At 42.4% G+C, this 27,622-nt stretch overlaps 1 protein-coding gene across 1 annotated transcript in view; it reads left to right on the top strand.

Annotated features, from left to right (window-relative positions):
• The window catches only part of Nox3 (NADPH oxidase 3), a 61,957-nt gene that overhangs the window by 21,463 nt on the left and 12,872 nt on the right, over positions 1–27,622 (top strand). Inside the window, exons 8-11 of the mRNA XM_006978063.3 lie at positions 3,699–3,791; positions 5,845–6,098; positions 11,501–11,663; positions 25,665–25,811. Of these exons, the coding sequence (XP_006978125.2) occupies positions 3,699–3,791; positions 5,845–6,098; positions 11,501–11,663; positions 25,665–25,811 (657 nt within the window). The remainder of the gene's footprint in view (positions 1–3,698; positions 3,792–5,844; positions 6,099–11,500; positions 11,664–25,664; positions 25,812–27,622) is intronic.

The following is a 27,622-nucleotide window of genomic DNA, read 5'->3' as shown; positions in this document are numbered from 1 at the left end:
TGCTTCACTGCGCCAGACAGAATACCGCTTAACAAGACTCAATTCAGTCCTCTTTGCCTCTCTTTCCCGGGGCATTTTTTATGAAGATTTTGTCTGTAGAATATTCATCAGTGATGCAATGTTGAATCAGAGAACCTTTTGTCCATCACCTTGTATAAACTGTCCAAAGAAATCCCCTGCCCCCCTTTCTCCCCTAGCTCACAGGCATACAAGCCTGCAGATTTGAGTATTGCTCATGCATTCAGTCTAGCTTGGTCCTCCTTAAGCAAGGAATTGGTTCCTTTTTCCTGCAGATCGTAATCATACAGCTCTGTTCTTTTCACTTTCTAGGAATAATGTAAATGGTAAGAGGGAAAGTTTGAACCTGGGTAGAGTCAATCAGTAAACGTCCATCAAGTGGTATGTCACCCTGCTTGCACATCAGTAGACAAACACAGGACTTGGGCATAAGAGTCTTACCCAAGGAGAGGTCGTTGTCTATAAAAAATAGTCTATCCATAACCACACACATAAAATAAAAGCAAAGCCACCCTGCCCTTATCTTCTGGTAGGAATAAAAACGGAGGTATCAAGTTTCACTGTTGTTGCTGTTAAATCAACGTGTTTTCAATTCTGTTATAATGCACTCACTGTACTGTGATTTTTCTGAACAGTTTTGGAGTAGGAAACAGGAAAGCTAAGAATTCATACGGTTTTTCAGTACTAAAGAAGCTGACACACTAAACATTTCAGACCCATTAAGAGATGGAGACGGTGAGGTGGAGGGTGTTCCAAAGTGTTGCCTCTGATGCAAAGGCCATTCATTCCAAGCAAAGCCACACCATGAAAAAAAAAACAACCTCCTGACTTTGTGGCAGCCTGTGGCATTTCTTCCCCACATCCTATGACATTCCTTCCAAATCTCTGACCTTCTTCCAAGACTTCCTTTCTGTGTTCCCAGCATCATTTTTATCTCTGTGAATAAACCCAAAACATTCAAGAGCTTGGCAGGGACTTAAATAAGAATGTTCTCCAATCATTTTCCAGTTTGAAAAATGCAAAATTCAAATATACAAAAGCCCAAGATGTGAGCTGGGGAGACAGCTCAGTCAGTAAAGAGCTTTGCATGCGAGTGTGAGGACTTAAGTTCAGTCCCCAGCACCTACGCAAAAGGCTGGCATAGTAGAGTGTGTTTGTAATCCAAACACTGGCAGGTGGAGATAGGCAGCTCCTTGGGGCTCACTGGCCAATCAATCACCTCAGCCTAATCAGTGAACCTCAGGTCTCAGTGAGGGATCCTATTCCAAAAAACAATGTGGAAGGCTCCTGAGGAACAATACCCAAAATTGACCTTGGCAGGCAGGCAGGAATGCACGCAGGCACACACACACACACACACATTTCATGAAGTATCTGAAAATACAGGATAAAAGACAGGAGCATGATCTCTCCATCTATGCTGATTCCCACAGCTGGAGCACTTTCCTAATATCACTGATTGTATCTCACCTCACTCCTGAACTTCTAAGGGACTCTGGGAGTATCACAGTATAAATAAGCTTCACTATCTTCTCCTGGAGCAATTTATATAGTAGCATAGAGCTAGAGCCAAGGATTAATGGCTTACATTCTCCTTCCTGACTAACCATGGAAAGAAAAATAACTCATTCCATTTCATCAATGTGGAAAAATCAGAGGCCATGGCTGATTTGACACCACCAAAATGAACTTTGTGATGTCTAAAATGTGTGTTTTCAAATGGCTATGGAAGATTATTTATGAAAATACACAAAGACTACATGAATGTCTTTGCAAATCTTTCTCTCGTGTAGAAAGAATTGTTGCTGTCATATCTCTAAATAGCCAAACCACAGCTTAAAATACTTTCTGGCCTATTCAAGCATGAGGAAGCTACGGCTTCACTGACTTGGTCCAGCTCCATCTCCATCCTTCCGCCATGTCCTCTGTGTTCCTCCTCTGGTCAACTTCACTGCCTCACCATAGCACAAGTCGACAAAAGGGTTCATCCTAGCTCCTATTCTGAACACGTTGCTGAATCCCACTCAGGCAGAAAAAGTGGGTCAAATTGATTGGTGTTGCCTGAATAAATCCTCGTGTTTATCAAGCAAGCAAGAGGCCCCCAGGAAAGAAGCAGACGGGCTGATAGGTGAGGACAAGTACCATGCAAACAAAGCCAGGACTAACAGAAAAAAAAAAGGAAGGGAGGGAGGGAGGGAGAGAGGGAAGGACTAAACATAAGAAATATAATTTAAAAGAAATAAAAATTATATCAAAAAGCTATAATATATAATATATAAGGTCTTGAAGATGGATCCAGTAAGGACATAATGAGTAGTCAGCATTCAAAGGACACACCAACTCAAAAGAAGGGTGTGCCTTCCCTGCTCCCAAGATCTTATTGAAGAACTTAGATCATGGTAGATTCAGAATGGCGAGAAGGAAATTCAAGAACATTTTCCAAGCCTTGAGGTCCAATGAGGCTCTCTGATATCCAGCCAAGCTTCCGTCGGCAACTCAAACCCATTCTCAGAAAATCAGAGTTCGTTTATGTTTTGTTTTTTCTATAAGATTAAGGCAAGATTTCAGAGGGGGAAAAAAAAACTTGACATCTAAAATTCAATAATCTCAGGAATCGCTGCTGTTTAATAAAGCAAGCTTCGGGATCTATTCCAGTGTTAGTCAGGAAGCAGTGGGACTCCATGTCTGCAGTATAGTTAGTACTCAAGGGAGGCAGCTGAGATTCTGTAAAAACAGAACCTGTGTGCTGGGTCCACCCACCCCAATATCCTCACCAGATACATTATCATGTCGAAGGAGTGGCTTGATCAGACTGAGCCTCCATTTCTTCCTCTATGAAATGAAGAGGCTATATCATATATCAATACCTGACACACACACAATGTAAGGATTGTTTAACACTGAACCACAAAAATTATAAGTTCCCATTCCTTCCCATCTACTGGAGAAACAACCCTTTCATTATACACAGCACCGGAGATAAGAAGAGGCTACCAAATAGTGGGTCATCTATAATGAAGATTATCCTCAAAAAATAACATAATAAGTAATATCTTAGTAATAGTGGTTTTTTTAAGCATGAAAATTTTCACTATCATAGCTCTCCAAACAATTGTTGATGCCTTTGTTCTGATCCTCTGAGACTCAAGGTGTTCAAGAAGCTAGCTTGATTTTTTTTTTTCATTCTAGATAACATTGTGTGTATGGGGGCCAGGGAGACAGTGGGTGTCTGTATTCAGACAGATCCCCTAGTTGTGAGGCACTATTGGCTTCCAACACTACTATTTGAAACTCCTTACGTTGGCTGAAAAATGCTCTTTTGTAAGCCTTTGACTTTGGCTGGGTTTGGGGAGCATTTACAACCCTATCATACATAACATAAACACCAATCTGCCTTTCTTACTTCTTTGAAAATTCAATTATTTCTAATTACATAAAGGCATCATTGATCAAGTAAGTATAAAAACCCATAGAGGAGGATTTAATCTCCTAAATAAGATTGTAGACTTTAAGGAATAATTAAATGTTATCGTATTTAGTACACAGAGACATCTTGGTTGTTGATAGCTGCTCCAATCTTAAGGGAAGTATCTTAGGCCCTTATAGTTATCATACTATAAATTGATACGGTGCAAATTAGAAATTTTTGGATTTTCATCTCTCTCCTCCTCTCTCTCCAGGCCTGGAAATGGGCTTTGGGCCCTGTGGTCTTGTACGCATGTGAAAGAATAATTAGGTCCTGGAGATTTCAACAAGAAGTTGTCATTACCAAGGTATGCTTGTAGCTTTATGTCTGAATAAAAGCCTGAGTGTAGATGAAAATTTTTTATTAGCCCAAGTTTTTAATTTGCCATTTTTATTGCAGAACGGCCTGTAATTTAGAGGCTCATCTTCTGTTCTAATAATTGCTTGCATCGGAGCATCTTTCAGTACAACCAATTTTACTGGAGACAGGGATCAAGGCTCCATGCTGGCACACGCAATTCTGATCAAAGCTTATGGCATGGCACTGGAGTTAGCTATATTTCTCTTTATTATGGTTTCTCTCTAGTGAGGAAAAGACAAGGAAACTACTAAGAATGCTTTACACTGACCATAGTAGCTTCAGATACCATATCAAGGTGAAAATTTGCAAGCATGCCAGTATCACTCACACAGCTTCAAGCATTCACAGTCTTACCTGGGAGTACTGAGCACAGGCTTGAGATGAAGCCACAGGTTCAGGATATGAAGGGTGCTGGACGTTTAAGATGGAGAGGGTGGACATACAGTGTTCTACCCTGTTTAGTGGTGTGCTCCGTGGTAGGACTTTCCTGTCTTGCTATTCATCCTTATGGCTCTTTAATTTTTGCTTCATGCTGAAGGAATATAGGAACAGACAGGCAGAAAAAGCATTACCCCCAGGTTGACAGAAGTTCAAAGTACTCTACTGTCCTAGTTGGGGTTGCTGTTGCTATGACAAACACCGTGACCAAAAAAAACTGATGCAGAGGCCATGGAGGAGTGCTGTTACTAGCTTGTCCTCCATGGCTTTCTCAGCCTGCTTTCTTATAGAATCCACCTGACCATGGATGGTTCACCCACCGTGGGCTGGGTTCTCTCCCATTTATCACTAGTTGAGAAAAATGCCTTACAGCTGGATCTCATGGAGGCATTTCCTCAACGGAGGCTCCTTCCTCTCTGATGACTCTAGCTTGTGTCCAGTTGACACACAATACCATCCAGTACATCTACCCACTCCCAAGTGTTAGCTAGTACAATTTTAACAGAACACTACAACCCTTCACTGTCTCATACAAAGAAGATGAACAAGGGAATGCTCTAGTTTGTTTCTACCTTGCTGAGTTCAGTTTATCACAATGGGATGTCAGCCCAGACTGGAACATGTATGGGAAACTACACCTGTCACTGAGAAGACCATTTTGTAGCTCCATCTGAGGCAATGTCAGAAGGGAGAGCAGAATCCCAGAACTAAAGAATAAAATGCTGTGAGGGGCTCCTCACATGAAAAAGTGTCATCCTCGTATTCACATACTGGATTGTGTTCTTGTATGTGTTTACTATAAAAGGCGTGGAGGTATGCAGAGTTTTCATGAAACATTGGATATCTACGGAGGGCAACTGCTTCTGTCCTCAGATGAGTCATTAGCATAAAATCCTTGTAGAAGCTTTACAGGGCTTCCCTCTACCCAAAACTTAGAACCCAGACAGTACTTAGTAAAAAAACGCAACAAATAAAACATTTTGGGGAGAAGTGGAAGGCTGGTATTTTTTTCCTTCACCATGAAGAAAATTCCAGGGTTAATTCTCAAGAGATTGAGAAAATATGCAAGTAACTGCCAAACATAACAAATTACTGCTAGGGGTTTTTGTTTTTTTAAGTAAAGATGGTGTGGCAATTATTTTAATAAGCTCGAGTAAAATTATGGGCTATGCATTCATGCCCCCTTATACTCAATTAGAAATGGTTATCTGGGCTCAGGGAAGTTTGGTCACGTGGGGCGTGGGGGTCACGTGGGGCGTGGAGTCATGTGGGGCTCGGAGTCACGTGCCTGCCACATTGCCTGCTCCCTCCCCGCCGCCCCCCCCACCCCGCCCCGTGCAGTTAGTAAAAGTCAAGCACAGCGCCCTACACAGTGAACTCTATTATCACTCAAGTTGCAAGTCCAGGCATGAAAGCAGGAACAAATATCAATGGTCTAAGGAAATTATACCTCAAAAAAAAAAAGGCAGTTAACGATTTTGCAAGCCTTTGATGGAATGAAGACTGTGCTCTTGTCGTTTTACCTGAGAGAGAATCCCCGCAGCTATCTTGCTCTGTTGTAGGTGGTGAGCCACCCGTCTGCAGTCCTGGAACTTCACATGAAGAAGCGCGATTTCAAGATGGCGCCCGGACAGTACATCTTCATCCAGTGCCCATCCATCTCCCCTCTGGAATGGCACCCCTTCACACTCACCTCCGCTCCCCAGGAGGACTTCTTCAGTGTGCACATCCGTGCATCTGGAGACTGGACAGAGGCATTATTGAAAGCCTTTGGGGCAGAGGGACAGGCCCCCAGGGAGCTCTGTAATATGCCAAGGTGAGACCACCACCCCCACCCCCAAATCACTGTTTCATTCAAGTCGCAATACTTCAAACAGGAAGATATCTAAATGCATCAATAAATTGTCAATTTCGGAAATTGCTTTACACCAGACTTCAAGCTTGGGTTCGTTTAAAAAAAAAAAAAAGGAAAGTCTTCATAAAATGTATAATTTAAGAGAAGCAAGTACATTTCTGTAAAAATAAATAAATGTTCAACAAAAGTAGGCGATGATCCAGGAAGAACAGTTTCCTTTCCAGATCTAAAAGCAGCTCTTGTCTAATTATGTACAGCCTGCCATGAGTCATGAGCTCTCTCCCATCACATACTGGGGTTTCAGACTGTATTTGCAAAGGCTGGTCTTCTGAAGAAGGATGCTCTATTCTGGTCATTGCTGGACTTGACCTGTACTGTTCCTACATGACCACATGGTAATGTATAGGAGACATCTAGAGAGACTACTCATCTCTGCAACCCTATTTTCAAATACATAGTATAAGACACTGAAGTCAGGGCTTCTTCTCATATTAATCATGTTTCTGCCCATACCGCTACTCTATTCAGAGCAGCCCAGGCATTTGACCCAAGACCCTGTGTGCATGGTCATGCCTTGGCTCCTTTAAGTGAACAAGATGGTCATTTCCCACTCCTATAAAATCATCCAATAGTACATGAAGTCCATGGAATAGGGCCAAAAAAATGAGACAACAGAAAAAGATGAGGAAAAAACAATTTTCAAACTGAATATTTTAATGAATCATTAAAAAAACAAAGTCTACTTGTACCTTTCTCAGGGGACAGTAGCCACCGCATGTTGACTTTACTTATAAAACACCGTGGTGCATAGTTATATGGAAGTTCCTGCGGGTGAGATGTTGTTATCCCTTCTGCTGCATCTCCAGGGTTAAGAACAATGTCAAACACGTAAAGATAACATAGCAGAAAACAGTAACACCTTCAACCTAGTGCATATTCTTTAGCTCAATTATTTATTGATGACTAAGTAAGCACCAGTACGAGTATAAGGCATGAAATGAAGTGAGTCTTTTGCCCCTTTCCCGCTCTCCAGGGAAGGTGGAACCGTAAGGACGCCACACTGGTTTTGTCCAGTGCGTGGAATGGATGCATGCCTTCCTGTCAAAGATGAGTAATAAACAATAAGCAATGAAACAGGGTTCTAAGATTTAAAACGAAGTGAAAATGCCTAAAATTAGGGACAAATGTAGAAGGAAGTAACTCCCCCCCCACACACAAACAATACAACACAATTGCCTACCATGTCTGCTTGCTTACCTCGTCCCTACCCTTCCCTTCCTTTGTTAAGTTTTATACCTTCAACTTCTTTGTTATCCTTGCTTTGGCTCTGTGTGTATCCAGTTACGTAGTTTGCCTAACATTCTTCCCTTCGCCACCCAACTAGCTTTCAATCAACCCACAGAAAACACTGCATGCTGCTTCTTGTCTATGGAGTGTCCCTGGGAGGTCCGACAGGATTTGATCTCTGGGGCCTCTCTGGGTACATCTGCTCCACCCCTTCGTCCTTCATGGATATAACCCTCCTAGCCTTCTTAGTTTTTGGTAACTGACAGACAAAATTACATGTGCTGATTGTTGAAGTACATGTACATTGCATTTATATATGCACATCATGTTTATATATGCATACTATGTTTATATATGTGCTTTATGTTAAGTCTAGTGAGCAGTTGTTTGCACAGTTAGCCCTTCCACGATGAGAACACTTAGCGTGCACTCCCTTTGCATTTTTCAAGATTATAATAGATCTTCACTGATTACAGTAGCCTTGCTGTGCTGTGTGATCTCTGCTGTGTGATCTCTCCAGTGCCCTTCCTATACGGCTGTGCTTAGATCTCCTTTCATGGACACCTCCCAGTCCCCTTTCCCCATTCCCAACCCTCCCCAGCCAACCATCATCCTACTGTCCAATTCTATGAGAACTACATTTTTATATTGCACTTAAGAGTGAGATCACAGTTATCTTAATATTTATTTGATGTAGGATTAGGTTCCATAACGGCCTTGGCATAATGTGTGAGTTCCCAGAAAGGCTTAACCACAATTAGCTGCAAAGTCATAAAGGCCAAATACCCTAGATTATACCAGTGGTTATGTTAGTTACCAATGACCCTCAGCTCAGAAAAATGAGGAAGGAGGCTGATGGTGTGGAGCATCAAGGAGCAAGCAAGACTCAGCTGCTGTGAGAGGAATAACTTCCTACTTTGCATTAAAACACCAAGTCCAGATCAAAGGGATGGCAGGTGAATAAACACAGAAGCCAGAATTTATCCGGGGATCAGGAGATGACTCTGCAGATAAAGCGCTCACTGCAGAAGTGTGACCACCCAAGTTACCATCCCCAGGACCCACGTAAATCTTGGGTTGGCATGGCAGCCCCTTTGTAATCCCAGTGCTCCTGGAGTCAAGACGGGTGATCCTGGAGTCAGCTTGCTAGCCAGACTAGCCAAATCAGTGAGCTGTTGGTTCAAATAAAAGATCCTACATTGATATATAAGAGGGAGAGTGATCAAGGAAGACACTTGGCATCAAGTGCTGACCTCTACATGCATGCACAAACACATATGTGTGCAGACACAGGCACACATGCCAAGGCACATGCAGACACATGATTCCAGGAACACACATAGTCACAGCACACAAAAAAAAAAAAAAAGGAAAGAAGGAAGAAAAGAAGAAAGGAAGAAAGAAAGAGAGGAAAAAGAAAGAGAAAGAAAAAGTATCCAAATGATAACTATTCTAATTGCAAGGGATAGAGAAATGTAGCCCACCCACCCACCCCCCCAAAAAAAACAAATATTAAGGCATCAAGACTTGATATATAGGAAAGGAAAAAGACAGGAAATATACTCTAAAGGAGGCAAAAGGTGAGAGCCTTACAGATTTCAGTAAGACATGAAAAAGAATTATCTCAAACTTAGACCTGCCCCCAGTATATCAAACTTGCAGGTTGATGTCAGAGTATGGTCATTTCTCAGACAGGGCAAGTAAGGGCTCCCAATTCTAAAGAATTAGAAAGATATACATATATATATATATATGTGTGTGTGTGTGTGTGTGTGTGTGTGTGTGTATATATATATGTGTGTGTGTGTGTTTCTATATATATGTATGTATACATATATGTATGTATGTATTTCTGTGGGCTTTGGGACACAGGTGTCCTCTGAATTTAATTGATATCTTTTTTTAATTAGTATCAAACAAATCACTGATCACTAATTATAAAAATAATCAACAATATGACATCTTAATCCATGGGTAAGGTCTCTATTTCTCTGTCTCTCTATCATCTATCTATCTATCTATCTATCTATCTATCTATCTATCTATCTATCTATCTATCTATCTACCTACCTATCATCTATATATCTATCATCTGTCTATCATCTATCATCTATCTATCTCTCTATCATCTATCTATCTATTATCTGTCATCTATCTTTCTACCTATCATCTCTATCTATCTATCTACCTGTCATCTATCTAATTATTTATAAAATAACTTACAGTGGTCTAAGATACTAGCACTTTCTGGTTAATGGCCTTTTATTTTTATTCTTCTATTTCCATATATCAATATGTAATTAAGCCTTAGTAATTAAGATTAACTCAAGGAAAGTTCATTTGAATTATTAGGAAGTCTGGGATACAGAATATTTTTAAATAAATCCATTTGAACTTTCATGAACACAGATTTAATGCCCAAATGGGTTAACCCCCATCCCCACCATGTAGGTGACAGGCTTTCCTCGGGGAATGGTTATGAATGACTTAGAAACCTTTTAATTAGCATATCTTTGTTCATATGTAAATGTGTACTTTTGGAATAGTTGGAGTAATTTAATACATTCTGTGTACTGAAATGCTCTAAATATTCCCTCTACAATTGATTCAACAAATTGTTATTGAACAGCTCCAGGATGGGCAGTCAGCAAAGCATCAGGTAAGCAATGAGTAAAGACAGACCTGCTTCCCACATCCTTAGACCTAGAAGCTTAGGGGTCAAGACAGACATAACTAAATCATGAGCACACATAGTATAAATGGTAATATTAAAACAACAGTAAGGAAGGAGAGATGAGGGAATTTCACCTAGTCAAAGGGGTCCGGGAGGACTTCCCTAGAGAAACAGTGTTTAGACAGGCCCTACAGGAAGGGTACCATTTAAGCAAGTGAAGAGAGAGAATTAACGCAGCTGAGAAGTCCATGTGATATGCTATATGGCAGGAGACAATACTACTATGCATTTAGGAAATAGAATAAATATCAACATGGAGACATGGTGAAGAATCCAGTGCCCTATCCATGTAAAAATGTCTTATTTATTCAAAGAATACGTTTTATCGTTATAAAGAAAAATGCTAAGCAAAGGCAAGACGTTTTTACTGGCCCTGGGGTGATGATCATAAAGGAACTATAAGATTGTATTTTAGCAAATATAAATAGTGAGTTTTACAAGTTGCACATAACAGACAAATCATTTCAAAATTATATTTATTCCAAGCAAATCAACTCTATGTGACTAAAATGGTATAAATGTATGAAAACATGGCCAAACAAACGAAAACAGGGGATTTCACCCTGAAAAGGAAACGCAAATCTTCTAAGCCACTGTGGAGTGTCTCCTTCGCTTTCAGCTGGCAGCTGAGGGAAGCAAGTCAGGGAGGCAGCTAAGAAAGGTGTCAGAACTCTAAAAAGAGCAAGCCATGTCGATGAGGTGAGCCACAGCAGAGAAAGGCACACTTTGCCTTCCATAAATTGCACCTAGCCAGGATGTCCAGGTAGTGTTCTTCCAGTAGAGTGGGCCCCCAAGTGCTAAAGCTTATTCCAAGCTCTCCAAATAGAGCAGTGTGTATACCTGTGTGTGTGTGTGTGTGTGTGTGTGTGTGTGTGTACTCACGTGTGAGTGTGCATGTGTACATGAGTATGCATGCTCATGGGAAGGCTAGGCGTCAATGTCAGGTTGCTTCTCTGATTTTTGTTTCTCCACCCTATTTTCATTTTTAGACATCCTTTGATTTGCCTGAAAGTGGCCATTAGGATAGACTCACTGGCCAGGGAGCTCCCAGGACCTGCCTGTCTCTGCCTCCCCAACACCGGGACTACAAACTTGCTACCACACTCAGCTTTTTATATACGTCCTGGGAATCAAATAAACTGAGGTCCTCATGCTCTTGCAGCAAGCACCGATCCAACCAATTTATCCATCTCCCCTCCCCAAAGAGAGAACCCCGATACACCCCACCAACCTTTCGGCCTGCATTGGCTGACCCATCCTATAAAAACCACCCGCCTGGGATGGCTTTGCGTTCAAGTCAAGACATTCTAATGGTCAAGCAAACTGCATTCTGTGGTTCCAGGCTGGCGGTGGACGGGCCCTTCGGAGGCTCCCTGACGGATGTGTTCCACTACCCTGTGAGTGTGTGCATTGCAACGGGAATTGGAGTCACACCCTTCGCCTCTCTTCTGAAGTCCATGTGGTACAAGTGTTGTGAGTCACAGAGCCTGCCTGAGCTGAGCAAGGTATGGAAAAATCATTAGTTCACCCTTCCATGGAGTGAAAGGTTCAACGCCCTTCTATCTATCATCTGCTGATTCCTGGGGAGGATTTTAATTAACTATGAGGGATAAACTTAAGGATCCTTAACTATACTTATGTTCTTAAAAATCTCCATTCAGGATTACATTTATGAGCGGGGTTATGTCTAATCTTGTTAAAGATGACAAGACATAAATTTTATTGCTTCATTGCCATTACAGGACATGTAATTGCTCATCTCAATAAAATGTGGACAGGCTGCAAATGACTATGTGACTGGGTTGCAGTTAGTCATATTAACAGGCAGGCTTCCCCCTCGTCTCTTTAGATCCATTCTGTGGTTGCAAATGTCCTTCCTTAGGCGGCCTCTGTTAATAGGACTTGTCGGACCTCTTGAAGTGGTCTTGCTACCCAGCACCAAATCCCCCTTGGCGATCTCTTAGACGACGTTTATCCCTCCTTTTGTCCTGTCTGCTATGAGACATCATCTCATGTTTTGGCCCTGTCAAGGTAAAAGGAGCCTTCTTGGACATCCCCTGAAGGTTTGATAATCGAGTTTAATAAGACAAACAACAGCAGACGGATGAACAGGAGAAAAGATACACAAATGTATTCATGTGTAAGATGATGGGCGTCACACAAAAGTACAAAAACTCAAAGAGAGGCCAGAGGGTTGAAGCTTCAATAGCCTTTTTGTCGTGGGCTACAGGCAATTTTATAGTAAAGTATTTTTAGGGGAGGTGAAGGAGCCTGAACAGCAAATACTTGGAACAAAACCCACCTGTGCTCTGCCGATGGTGTCAACTTGGTGTTCTCCATGAGGCTGTATTCTGGAGAATCCAGCCTCTAGGTCTACAGGGGAGTTACAGAGACAGACCCTTCCCTCCCCTCAGGAGGGAGAAAGTGAGGCAGCCGATGAAGGTCAGGGAGACCTTGGTTCTGCTCAGCTCATAGAACTCCTCATGCTCATTGGTCAAACTCTAGACCTTCGTTCTCTGAGCCCAAACCCTCTGGAGACCAGCATCAGGTAGTCCAACAGCAGTGCAAAGATGGCCGTGTGTCTTGGCTGGGGTTCCTATTGCTGCGATAAAACACTACAACTGACAACAACTTGGGAGAAAAGGTTTGTTTCATCTGCCAGTTCCACAGCACAGTCCATCGTGTAAGGAAGTCAGGGCAGGGACTCAAGGGAACCCGGAGTCAGGAACTGAAGCAGAAGTCACGCAGCTCTGCTTCCTGGCTTGCTCCGCCTGCTCTTTTATACACCCGGGACCACCTGCGCTGGGCTCTCCCATGTCTATCACTAATTAAGACAATATACAACAAACTGGCCCACGGGCCAGTCTAGTGGGAACACTTTCTCAATTGAGATGTCGTCTTCCAGATTAACCCTAGCTTGCATCGTGTTGACATAAAACAAGCCAGGACACCGTGTGAACACAGAGCATTGAAACACATGAGGGAGCAGGACACTTGGCAAGTTTAGACCTGATCCTGTCCTGCCCATGCCTGCTCGGGGCAGCCTTTGGTTATGGTTTCCCACTGGACCGAAGGAAGACACCAAAGTCATTAAGTGAACCCCAGCGTCGAGTCATTATCTTTTTTTATTGCTCTGACCAAATACCTGACAAGAAACAAGGGACAGGGGACTTGGTTTGGATCATGATGTGAGGATTTAGCTCATCGTGGTAAGGAAGCTATAGTCGTGGACGGCTCTGTGGCAGGAGGAGCATGCAAGAGGCGGTTGCTCCGGACTTAACAGGCCAAGAAGCAGAGGCTGTACAGGAAGCAGGACACAGCAATAAACCTTAAGCTCCTCCCCCCAATCCAATTCCTGTAGGTAGGTCCCACCTTCCAAAGATCCCACAACCTCTTAAAACAGCTAAGGACCAAGTGTTCAAGCACATGAGCCTGTGGTGAGCATTTAACACTCACATGGCAGCACAGTGTGTGTTCTGTGGAACATTAGTTGTATGCAGGATCTGTTGAAAAGAATTTTGTGGCCCCATAAAACCTAAGAGATGGTCCTTCAACATTCCATTAGAGAAGATTCACAGTATCTGCTACCCTCTCAGACAGGGTCTGCAGAAAAGAATCTCAGGAAGTCTTGTTCCTTCCATTCTTCCAAACCACATTTAGCCACAGAACCTTCCTACATCTGCTACCTACTCAGGAATTGTGTTCTGTGATGTGCTGAGGGAAATGTGACTGAAAAGCTCGAAAACTGGTGCCTTCCCCCACTAAGAAAGAAGAGTAAAATTGGCTGCTTCATGAGGTCCAAAGTGACAGGGGATGGATGTATATTTTCCATTGGATCTTACAGCTGGCTGATCGTACAGCTGGGGGTCAAGTGTTTGAATGCATGATCCTGTGAGTAACATTTCACACTCAAGACTACAGCACAGTAAAACAATTTAAGTTCCTTTTCCAGGATACAGAAATTGATGTTTAGATGTAAAGTGACCTTGCTAAACAATGCACAGACAATCAAAGGAAGAATCCAGATCCAGGTCCATCCAGTTCTTCCTATGACACAGTCAACTCATAGTAGACATGTCCCTGCAACCCACATGCACACTACTATAGGATCTCTATCTGCCTGCCTGCCTGTCTGTCTGTCTATCTATCTGTCTCTCTGTACACACACACACACACACACACACACACACACACACACTCATGTAAGTGCACCTGTAGATTCAAGTTTCAAGCACAGATGCCTGTGTACACAACGTGTGTATCAGGGTCAGAATAAAGACCCAAATACCAGTCCTCAGGCATCTCTACCTTCTGTTGGAGACAGGATTGCTCCTTAGCAGGCTGTCTGGCCTGTGAGCTTCTAGGGATCTGTTTGTCTTACTGGGATCACAGGTGCACACTGTCATGACTGGGTTTTTATGTGGATTCTGGGGATCTGGCCTCAGGTCCTCACACCTGCAAGGCAAGCACTTGACTAACGAGGCCATCTCCTCATCTCCACTGTTTCTGATCAGAGAATCTCTGTACTCGAATCCTGCTCTCCCAGGAACTAAAGAAACACTGCCTGCAATGCTTCTGTTCATCTCTTTGGGCTGGGATTCCTGTTTCCTCCAATGAAGAAACAAGAATCCTTATCAAACGGCGAGTGTTTTTTAAAGGCAAATAATGTGAAATACAGAACTCCTGTGCACACGTACATAAAACAATATGAATATGAATCACATCCACAAAGACATTAACAGATTGCTAGTGCTACCAGAACCAACCTAGATTTATCAAGCATTCTCTACCAGCCAGTATAGAGCTGGGCATTTTACATATTTGATATCACACAATCTCTTGTAAGTGATTGCTATTTATTTCCATTTTACAGAAGAGAAAACACACCAATCCCAAAGCTAAAAAGAATGATACAATTTTCTTATTGGAGTGCCTTGATTAAAATAACTAATACCTTCACTGTGCCAGGGAAGGACACAAAGCACAGAGAAGAAATGAACGGTAGAACGAGAATTCGAATTTAGGTCCTTCTGGTACCCAAACAACCTAGTTTCGTTTTAAGTTGTCATTTGTTATTATAGGGTGTATGGTGGGGGTGGGTGCCACAGCATGCCTGTGGAGGTCAGAGGACAGCTGTGGAGAGTTGGTTATCTGTATCCACCACAGATCCCAGGGATAAGAGCCAGATCATCAGGCTCACACCCCAAGCACACTTACCCACTTACCCATCCCGATGGCCCCAAACCTGTCTTTCCTTCCCAGTCAGTTTAGCAGAGCAAGCAGAACAGCGACTATTCTGTAGGTTCGGATCTCAGAGCGAGGCCTTCTTCATCTTCATCCTGCAGTCTACCAAGTGAAACCCACCTGTGGAGGTGGCTTGTTGCTTCCCAATCCCCTTGACACCTGAGTCACATGGTGCTTCACACAGAGAAGGCAGAGCCTGTGAGTCTCTCCTTCACTTGCTCACTCAAGCAACATAGATTCAGCACCTGCTAGAAGTCAGACTCTCGTACTGCCGGGCCAGTCTCTCAAATCGGCCATCGGGACCCAGCTCACATCTGACTTAAGACAACCTCTCTTCTTTCCACTTCCCCTGCCTCTCTGCTATCCTACTGTATTACCCTGCTCCCTTCCTTATATTGACATTCTTAAGGCATCTTATTGGTCTGAACACACGGTGAGCTCCTTAGTCCTGTTCTTTCCTCTTCATTAGTGAATATGTAGCATGTGTGTGCACTGGTGAGCCACAGAGTCAGCACCAGACTGTGTGATTCCAACGTCCACTTCAGCACTCCCTGTTAGAAGAGGCAGCCTTCTCAGGCTATTCAGAGTTTAGGTTGAAAATTATGCTTAAAACCTGACTCCTAAATCACAGGGTTAGGAAGTTTCTGTCCTTTGAAGCAGGTGTGTTTGTTTGTGTGTGTGTGTGTGTGTGTGTGTGTGTGTGTGCTATCACCAGGCTTATGTAACTAATATTTGTCAGAGCCGCCTACATGCTTTTGAGATATAAATACTACTCCTTCCACTAAACTGTCAGCGTCTATATAATTTTGAAAGTGCAGCGGAGCAAAGTGGTGTGCATTTAGCTAAGAGCATCTTCACAATTTCAGGTCTAGGCTACAGCTTTCAGATTGTTCTCTTTCGTAACTAGAGGAGAGGAACAGGAGCATAGAAATGCAGAGCTGAAGTTTTCAGTGTAAATTGTTAACTGCAATTAGGTAGGATTTTTTTCTCCTCTAGATGCAAAATACCCCCTGGCATAAAGGTACACATTTCTATGTTCAAGCCGCAAGTTGTAACTCCACAGCAAAAAGAAATTGCTGTAACTTTCCTCCATTGTTACCCTTGTACACAATCTCTCCTCCTCCTGCTGCTCCTTCTCTTCCTCCTCATCTTCCTGTTCCTCCTTCTCTTCCTTCTTCCATTGGTTTTTTGAGAAAGGGATTTTCACTGTAGTCCAGGTTGGCCTGGAACTATATGACCAAGGATGGCCTCAAACACTTAGCAATCCTCCTGCTTCTGCCTCCTACATGCTAAGACTACAGGTGTAGGTCGCTATGTCTAGCTACACGGTAGCTTCTTCACCCTTCTCCTTTGCCATGTAATTCTAAAGTCCTTTTAAGTAAAGGTACTCCCATAGCCAGTAAGGTTCAGGTCGGTTCTTGGCAGGATAAAGGAACGTTGTCTATTTGAAGCATACATTTTTAAATGTCTTTGTTTCTGTCTTTATATTTAAAGATGTAAAGTGGGTTGGGGAGATGATTCAGTGAATGAAGTGCTTGCCACTCAAATGTGAGGACTTGAGTCTGAGTCCCCAGGAGCCCCAGAAATCCAAGCCTGGAACTGTGTATCTGTAACCTCATTGTTCCTACTGCGAGATGGGAGGCAGAGACGGGAGAATCCTTGGAACTTCAAGGGCCACCTAGCCTGGTATATGTAGTGACAACAAGAAGCCCTGATGTCCAACAAAGTGAAAGGTGAAGACACAGACCTAAGGTCATTCTCTGAATTCCACACACACCCGTGGATCTGCACTCATGCACACACACACACACCCATGGATCTGCATTCAGGCACACACACACACACACACACACACACACACACACACACACACACTCCCATGGATCTGCATTCAGGCACACACACACACACACACACACACACATGGATCTGCATTCAGGCACACACACACAAAAAAAAAACCCACATACGTGCACCTTCATACACATGTGCACATGCACATCATTCACAATAACAATAATTTAAAATAAAATACATGGAGGGGAAAAGAGAAAGGGACAAATTACCCAAGGAGGAAATTTAACCACATGCATAAAGCTGGATTGATTGAAGAAAGTGAAAGTAAAAGTTGTGTTGCCTGAAAGAGATATTTTCTGCACCGAAGTAAGCGTAAACGTCACAAAGATGAATGGAGATGAGAGCAAGGACCCCGTGGGTGAGGGAAGGGATGGAGGTGGGTGAGAAGTCTCCGGTACAAAATGGAGGAAGCCATGTGCTGAGAGTGTAAATGCCCCATGGTGATGAAAGTCCTCCAACTCCGGCCTAACAGCTATGATTAATTCTACATCACACTCAATTTGTGAAAAGAACTCTTGAAAAAAGTTGGGACAGTTTGCTTGTGCAAACTGTCAAAATGATGAATGAAATAGGTGTGTGTGAATGGGGAAGGAGGGGGAAGACTGCTGACATAAATATATTGGCTTACACATTTTAGTTCTCCTTAATATCACAGCCGCGGAGACGGCTCCCAGGGAAGAGCCAACTGGGAGATTTGGTTCATTTTCTTAACTGCATATGTAATCTTCAGGATACAATAAAATAGATTATAGAAAAGCTGAGATAATCTAATTCCTTCATAATTGTCTCTCTTCATCAACTCAATAATAGATAACAGTGATAATGGGTATTTATAGTGTGTCCCGTAAAAATGGCCTTTGGGTTCCTAACCTAATATAATAAACAGATAATTCAAATAAAAAGACAGTGCAGGCCAGTGGGAACAAGGGAAAGAGGCCAAGAAAGACAAAAATCCATACTCTACTTAAAGATATTAATAAAACAAAGAGGGGCCTGCTCCCTTTCCTAATGAATGAAAAATGCATTTAATTTAATCCGTTTACTTTGAGAAATTATTTACTGCGCTTCCCCTTACACTGGAGCCCTGGCTACGCCTGGAATTGATCACCTCTCCCAGGCCCAGAAATCAGCAATCAATTGTGTAGGGTGGCTCAGGCCACAGTCACCTCTCCCAAGCACACATAGGCACCCCACTTTTATTAGGTGGCCTCAAAAGACTCCAGTACCCCATTAGGCCTTGCCCTTGTCCTACGGGAAGGTGATAACCCTAGCACTTGCAGTACCTTGACAGATTAACCATTCTAGCTTTGGTGATTACTCTCCTTCTATAAGAGATTTAAATAAAACATATAATTTTTAAAAATCTCCCGTTATTGATATCACTTCTTAAATTAGACTTAGACCTGTAAGTCCCCAAGGAGTCTTCATTGAGGCATGCCTCATTCCATTGATTTTCAATGCCTTTACGTAGCTGACTTGTACATGGATGGAGTGGCTGTTTTTACCTAATGTACACGTGTGGACCAAGGAGACAGAGGGAGCTGTACCATTTGTTTTGGTGTGGGTCTCCATTGGAACATGGTTTGAATCTCTGGAAGTGTCACTATCTAATAATCTGTTTCATTTTTTTTTTGTTGTTGTTGTTTTTATTTTTGCTTTGAGTCAGGGTTTCACTCTGTAGCCCAGGCTGGCCTCACACTCCCAGAGATCAACCTGCCTCTGCCTGCCCAGAGCCAGTATTAAAGGTGTGCGTCAGTATCCCAGGCTGCATCTCATTTTATTTTGATGCCTTTGAGTAGTCCACAGAATACCATCCAGATAATCACTCTGCCACTGGTAGAATGTGTCAGTAAGGATTACTGACTATAATTAGAGCAGTCACAAAGATGTCTCGTCATGGACCAGATGACAGAATAGTAATAAAGTTCTGAGGTAGTTAACAGGCAGAATAATGGCTTTAAGAAAAAGAATCTTATGGATGAAAAGTGTTTTACAGTGGCTGATCTAGTCTTATTAATAGTATTCCAGAAAAATAATTTTATAATTGTATTGCTTTAAAGCTGTACATTTTAAATATTGGAGAGTCCCATATGGAAGAAGAAACTCATTCTTCTATATTCTTTTTGTCTCTTCTATACTGTTATACTCATTCAAGATTATTTCGAAAATAACAGCAGCAAAATAGAACCTGAGAAATAATAGCAGGTTCTATTTCCTGGGGAGATAGTACATTTTCTAAATGGCATTTGCAGTCTCTCTCTTTCCAGGGATAAGCATTCTTATTTTTCACAATTGTCACTATGCAGAGTCTCCATCCCAGAACTGGCTTGGAGTTTCCCTTTATTGTGTCTCCTGTACAGTGTGGAGACAGGGGTGTGCTGCTTGGATAGAAGCAGTATTATCACACTGCTACCCATTGCCCTGCTCCTTAGGTAGAGGCAATGTCAAGGTAGCAAGATCAAGCCCCAGCCACCACCACCACCCCGGCTCCCAAACACAACCATAGAATGCTGCCACACAGATTAAGCACATACAGAACCTGGCATGCACTTTCCACAGTGAGGGGATCATCTTGAAAAACTAGGTCATTTGATCCATACTGAAGTTTCAATTTTAAGAGCAGTCCTCAAAATCAAGGCTTTATGTCTTCTCAATGGCCATCTCTAAAATTCTTTAGTAGACAGTGAGAAAAAGACCAAGGGAGGCCAGTGTCCCTGTTTGCTCTGTGGTATAAGTACATTGTACCCATTCTGTTCATGGCTCTGAATGGCAGCAAACATCTTTGCACTACGGTACCCCTCAGACATTGACCAGATACTTTAAAGGGACGTATTTTTTATTCTCACAGAAACCTCATGAGTGGCACTATGTGTATGGATGTTTTATCCACATGGTAAGAGAAGCTTGAACTAAATAACCTGCCCCAGTTCCACAGTGCCTCCATGGCGAAGCCAGGATTTCAGGGCAGATCACAGACCCCAGGGGTCCATTGTATTTAGTGGCTGTGTTCTTCTCATTTCTACATCTGTGCCTGCCTGAACACTTCCCTTCTCTGCAGTGGGTTATAAATAAATACTTTTTCCATTCATTCTTGGGAAACCAATTTTGGCCTCACATGTTATATATGTAACGGAGCCATTGTGTGGACTTCTGAGATGGTATAGCCTGAAAACAGTACACTCTGCTTGGAGAATCCATGAGGCCAAATAGAAAAATTAATTAGCAGCTCTATCTTTTTTATTTTCAGGACTTGCTCAAAAAAATTCTTTTTCAAAGCTCTATCTCCTACTGACCATAGATCATTCTGACCTGTTATACATGAGCTACTGACCTGTACAGAGGAGTTGGGCCTTAGAACATGAAAATGTGTTGAGATATGACAGAGTACACCATAATGGATATAGCTCAGACCTAGACTTCCATGATAAACCCAGCTGAGTTAGGTCAGGCCTTTAGTGCCCCCAAAGGACGGGACGGTGAAGCCTGTATCAGGCCATGTGCACAGAGAATCTCATGATCCCAGAATGAATTCCTAAAACGCCTGAGCCTACACTGTCTCTACAAGAATGTAGGGTAGCTTTTGTTGCCATGAAAGTTCAGAACGTTATTTTACTGACTTTCTACTTAATAAAATCTTTTAACCTCGGGTATTTTAGACCACTAGTACCTACTGTGGAATTCTCAAAGCCATGCTTTGCACAGGGAGCTGATTCCAGGTTTGTTTTATTTTTGGAGACTAAGGAGGGGAAGGCACAGATCACAGAGCCGCCGTCCATTGTTTAGGACACTTGTTCTTCCACTGACCATGTCCTTTCTCCTGGGCCAAATGCAGGGGTGGAACTCTGATGTCTCTTCACAGTGAGTGTCCCCACCATTAGAAACATGAAAGGGAGTCAAAGTAAATACCCCCCTTTCTTCTGTTCAAAGTCTCCTCTTTCTTTTGTCTGCCTGAAGCAACGTCTACAGGGCCAATGCACTCTTCTTCCATTGTCTCTTACACCAAAGAGGCCAGTGTCCCCATAAGTCAATTAGAGAGGGGAAAACTCACAAGGCAATAGCAAGGGAGGAAAAGCATGAAAGGCCCTCCAGCTCTAAGAACACTGGCACAAGGCTATACCATGAGAAAGCGGGGACAGTGACAATTCCTATTTGAAAAGACAGAGATTAGAGTATGGAGAAAGTTAAGACGTGGGCATTTTTTCAGATAAGAAAGGTTGGAACGGGCTCTGAAACTGGAATTTTTTTATTGTCTGCTTTGGTTTGATTTTTTTTTTAAATTATTTTTGGAACACTGAGCTAGAAGAGCCATTGAGTGCTCAGAGCTTAATGAACTCTTATGAGATCGTGGAAGCTAACACGGAGGGAGATGTGGATGGTGCAGGCGTGGCTCATGAGGTTTCAGAAGATAACAAGGATGTAATTAATAACTGGACTATGGGCCATTCGTGTCGTATTTTGGCCAAGAATTGTGATCGCTGGTCATGTGGAGCTGAAGAAGCAGCTGTGATTGTCAAAAAGGTGTGATTCCACTGAGGTCAACCCTGGGCTTCACTAGGACAATGGATGCTGATCATCAGGGACTAAAGAATCAGCTACAATTCATAAGAAATCAGCATCATTCTTGAAATCTTCTGGGAAGTGTTTCCTCGGGGTCAGCCCATAGTAGCTGTGGTCCAGAGGGTCAGAGCTGCATCTCAAGCTAGCAGCTGAACATGGCAGAGGATAAAGATCACCCACCTAGTACCCTAGTGCTTATTTTGAAGGCATAAGAGGTGCAAGATTGAGGAGTCATGAGGTGTATGTGTGTGTGTGTGTGTGTGTGTGTGTGTGTGTGTGTGTGTGAGAGAGAGAGAGAGAGAGAGAGAGAGAGAGAGAGAGAGAGAGAGAGAGAGAGAGAGAGAGAGAGTGAGTTGGTTGTCTGGCTTTGAGTCTTTGTGTATATTTTAGGAACTTTCTTCTGTATTATCCTCAAATGTCCTGTCCCTCAAATGGCCCTTAATTTTAGCTGTCTCCGTATATTCACACCATCAACCTCCTCCCCATCTTCTTCTCCACTTGATCCTCCAATTCCAGCCACTCATCCATCCATAATTATGCATTCTATCTCTCTTTCCTAATGAAATCTGTCTGTACCCTCCAGTTCCTTACTCTAGGCCTACCTTCTTTGGTTCTATGGAATGTAGTTTGGTTATCATTGACTTAACAGCTAATATGTGCATATAAATGAATACATACCATATTTATCTTTCTGGGTCTGAGATACCTCACTCAGGATAATTTTTCCTAGTTCCATCTATTTGCCTGCAAATTAAATGACTTCATTTTTTTAAATGGCTGAGTCATACTCCATTGCATAAATGTACCACATTTTCTTGATCCATTCTTTTGTTGAGGGACATCTAGGTTGTTTCTCATTTCTGGATATTATGAATAAAGCAGCAATGAACATGGTTGAGTGAGTGTCTTGTGGTAGGATGGAGCATCCTTTGGGTATATGTTCTAGAGTGGTCTAGCTGGATCTTGAGGTAGATGAATTCCCATCTTCCTGGGAAACCTCCACACTGATTTCCATAGTGGCTGTACAAGTTTGCGGTCCCACCAGCAGTAAATGAATCCCCCCCCCTTATTTCATAACTAATCTGGTTATTTTTATTCCCAGTTCTTCCCTTTTGCAATAACAGCATATATAACTTGTTTATATTTTTATAAAAGCCCACCATTAGGAGAGTTTAGACTTTTAACGAGACATTAAACTTTTAATTAAAGCATTGGAATTTTCAAATACTGTGGAACTTTTAACTGCAGGCTGTGTTTTATATTATGATATTAACATGAGATCTTGGGGATATGATTTCACAGTGATATTTTTGTGTCCACAAGGGGTGAAGCGTCTTGGTTAGACCTTACTGTCAAGTCCACATGGCCTAAGTCATACGAAAGGAGAAGAAGCCTCAACTGAGGAACTGCCTAGATCGGGCTGGTCTGTGACTGTATCTGTGAGGAATTGTCTTGATGATTAACTGATGCAAGATGGCCCAGGCCACCATGGGCAGATGGTCCTGGACTTTATTTAAAAAAAAAAAGGCTAGATAAGCATGAGCCTGTGAGAGAGCCAGAGAGCAAGCCAGACAGTAGTATTCCTCCATGATTTCTGCTCCACGATCCTGCTTGGGTTATGGATCTTACATCAATGACGGACTGTGACCTGAAAGTATAAGGCAGATAAACCTTTTCTTCATCATGTTTCTTTTGATTCTGGTGTTTTTATCACAGCAACAGAAGGAAACTAGAACACCATCTGACACTTCTTCCCCTTCATGGCTGTGCTCAAGTGTCTCCTCAGTGAGGTGCCTTTGCCATTGGAGTCAACACCATGACCTTTCTTGGATCGCTTTGTTTCTACACTGCACTGATTACCATCTGGCATATTCTATACTCTATGTATGTACACATCAACCTCCTTCTCCAAGACACAAATTCCGAGAATGGGCATTTTACATATATGGCTATCTGTATGCCTGTCTGCCTGTCTGTCTTGTTCACTATCATAATTCCAGAATGTAAACTGGTCCCTACCCATAGGAATTATTGTGCAAGCATTTGTGAACCAGTGAGTGAGTAGATAGGCACGCCCTTCTGCTCATGAGGACTCTTGGAATATTCAGCAGGAGGCACTCTCCTCTCTGTTCTGCTTTGAAGCTACCTGGAGGGACGGTGGACCATGTACTCCAGGGAGGGATGACAGCCAGGAAGATGAGAGAAGTCTTTTAGAGGTGGTAATTGTGCCTAAGGTGTAAGGCAGTGGTTCTCAACCTTCCTAATGCTGCAGCCCTTTAATACAGTTCCTCAAGTTGTGGTTAAAATGATTCCATTGCTACTTCATAACTGTAATTGTGCTACTGTTATGAATTGTAAATATCTGATAGGCAGAATATATGATATGCAAACACACACACACACACACACACACACACACAAAGGGATCACAACCCACAAGTTGAGACCCACTGGTCTTTCTCCTTGGATTAATATTTTGAGTTTCATCTGAGCAGAAGCCATTTAGAAAATATGCAACCTCTGATTTTTGAGAGGGAGGTCTTAGATTCTCACCTCCTGCTCTTCCTGACTGCTAACATTAAAAGGACCTGCTTAAATCTGAGAAGAATAGGCAAGATATTCAGCCATGAAATACATTCCGTGATTTTCTTTTCCTTGTGATACTAATTAAATCTCATCTATAAATCTGATTGTATGATGGTGAGCTTGCAAGCTGATGGGGGGAGGGGGAGAGAGCAGAAGAGAGGGGGAAGCAAACATTGGCCATTGGAGGGCATGTGTCAGCTGGTAACACACCAGACAGTGCCTGGAGTGGGGACAAGGCCCCACAGACACTGTTGAGCCCCACAGATGTCCCTTTGGGTGGACGTCAGGGGTAGACACATGGGAGTGGAATTCAGAGAATAAACAAATTAGTCTCCATTTGTTTATTTGTTTGTTGGTTTGTTTGTTTCTAGATACAATTATCTGAAACTCAAAGCACAAAGCTAAGCCTTTCATTTAGCAAACCCAAACTGCTTCTTGTCACCTGCCATTTGCTCAACCGGGAGAAAATGTTTTCAAAAATAAGTAAATAAGAACAGATCCCTTCCCAGAAACAGTTTTACTACATCAGTCCACACACAGGCACAGCCTCCGCTCCTCACCGGCTTTCGAGGACACTGATATGTCTCACCGAGAGGAAATTTCTGTCTTGTGAGGTTTCCTTCTGCAATTACCATAATCTCCATTCTCCAGAGGCTGTGGCCGGTGAAGTGGATTGGTGAAGTGGATTAGTGCCCCCCGACCCTTCGGGGGTGTCTCTGGAGAAGAGAGTTGAAATCTTTAGCTTAGGTCATAAGTAAAGATGAAGAGGGCTGGTCTAGCAGCATATCCCCTTTGGGGAGCAATGAAAGGCACCGTGAGTTATGATTATTAATCTTGTTCAGAAGAAGGCCAGCCAGAAGTGCGGAAAGTTGATCCTCATCCAAAGAGGCTGGCACAGCCCACAGAAACCCTGACTCCTTGAATTCAGTCTGGGCCTTTTCAAACACAATGGGATTTTTCTCTTCTTCTTCTTCTTCTTCTTCTTCTTCTTCTTCTTCTTCTTCTTCTTCTTCTTCTTCTCCTCCTCCTCCTCCTCCTCCTCCTCCTCCTCCTCCTCCTCCTCCTCCTCCTCCTCTTCTTCTTCTCCCAAAAGAAATCAAGAAATCACTGTATGACGGTTTGTTCACTGGTAGAGAAAAACGTGTGGTTTAACAGAACTGCCCATTTGAGCTCAAATCATTGAATGGACATAAAGTAGCCTGTGGTTATGAGCACATTGTGGAAAGAAGGACCGATGAGTCTCCCGCCTTCTCTCCTGACAGATGTACTTCTATTGGATCTGCCGGGATGCCGGGGCATTTGAGTGGTTTGCCGATCTGTTACTTTCCCTGGAAACACGGATGAGTGAGCAAGGAAAGGCTGACTTGCTGAGTTACCATCTATTTCTCACTGGCTGGGATGAAAACCAGGTACCAGTAAAACCCAGGATCTCTAATACTGCCTCCCTTCTTCAAAGAACCCATTCTGATCATGAGCTGCGGGCTTACCAGGCAGCACCAAATAATCATTCTAAAATTCTTCAAAAGGGAGAGAAGAACAGAACCAAACTAGACTGGAAGCAACTAGTTAAGATATAGCAATAAAAAGACCTCTAGCTATTTTACTGTGGAATAAAAAAAGATAAACATGCTGGGTAATTAACGACAACCCAGATATTAGGAATCTTAAAGTTTGAATTTGTCATTTTTAAGAGTGGCATGGGTGACTGTCACTAATTGGCTGTATCATCTGTTGAATTCCTAATTGGTTCTGATTCTATGCTGCTCAGAGTAAAACAGAAAAGATTCCCCATTGCTTTTATCCGGCCTTTTATATTGAAAAGCACATGCCAGAAAATTGAAAAGCCAGAAAATTAGTATGGACACAGGATTTGCATAGAGAGTTCTCTCTCTTAAGGAGTTCTCGGAAAGCAGGTTCAGTGTGTCTTCTCATCTGAAGCTGAGATGACCTTCTGCTTGGGCAGGTGTTCTGCAAGCCACTATAGTCATGGAGTATAAAGATTGAATCTGGCAAAAATTATCTATCAACTCACTATTCCAATACTGATAAAAAAAAAAGAACTATTATGATCAGTATGTCATCGATGACTAGTATATCAGAATCCAATTGGACTCCCCAAACATGGGAGTTAACAAAGCCATTATACTAGGTTATAAAATGTGTGTTTTAAACAGTGTTTTCTGTAGAGGATATGTAGACGATATCATTGATATATACTTTTAAGGGAAATATGTTTAAGCTAAAGAGCTTTCAACCAATCAGCATATTTACAAATGATTACTCTATTTTGTGAATGCCCCCCTTTCAACTCCATTGTATCTTGGCTTTGTGCTTCTGTAAATGAGTAAGACCCTGGTTGAAATTCTAAAGTTTTATGAATTTTTATGGTCTTAATTCTAGTCCTCCTTAAATATTTAACCCTCTGGGATCATTTGAATTGCAGGTTTCTTGGGAACCAGGCTTGATAGACCTTAATGAATTATATAGAGTTAATTATGTTTTCCAAACAGACATTTTCCCTATCCCAATGGGATTGTTGACTGATGATCCCTTTGGTGAAACACAGCCACGGTTTTTGTCTTTAACTTCCCAGCCCCTGGGTGGCTCTACCACTTCTAAGGCAAATTGGTCCCAAGTGTTCACTTAGCCTATCCCTGTCACTTGGGATTTATGAGACTCAGATTCTCTAAACAGAACTCCTAAGTGGATTTTGTGACAACACAACCCTGCCCTGCCCTATCTTTTACTTTTTTTTTCCCTAAATGAAAGTAAATTAAAGTTGGTAGCTTCTTAAGTTTTCCCATGGCATGTCAGAAATTCTTCACACTTCCAGATTTTGAGCAGGAAATCAGTAATCTCAACATTTAAGGAAAAGAAATCGTTGGTGCATTCTGTCAGTAACTCAAGCACTGAGAGGCTGTTTTAGAAATAGCCGGTTCTGAAGCTGAATCCAACAACCTCAAAGTGGCAAATTGACAAGAACAGAAGGGACAGATGGGAGAGGTATTATGAAGGGCAACTCAAAAGAGTTTGAGATTAATTGAACAGTGGGCTGAGAAATATGGAACAGATAGAATTCCAAATGTTTGAACACCAGAGATTGGGCGCTTCCACAGACATAAGTATGGAAGGTCTTTCTTCCCCCATGAGATAAAACAGTAATGTCTTAACAAGTACTTTAGGGGCCTCCTTAGCCTGACCTGTTTCTAGAGGAGCCTCA

This window comes from Peromyscus maniculatus, chromosome 16 (assembly GCF_049852395.1).
Source record: "Peromyscus maniculatus bairdii isolate BWxNUB_F1_BW_parent chromosome 16, HU_Pman_BW_mat_3.1, whole genome shotgun sequence".
Taxonomy (NCBI): domain Eukaryota; kingdom Metazoa; phylum Chordata; class Mammalia; order Rodentia; family Cricetidae; genus Peromyscus; species Peromyscus maniculatus.
The sequence above is the reverse complement of the archived record's forward strand: the minus strand, read 5'-3'. Positions and strand labels throughout refer to the sequence as shown.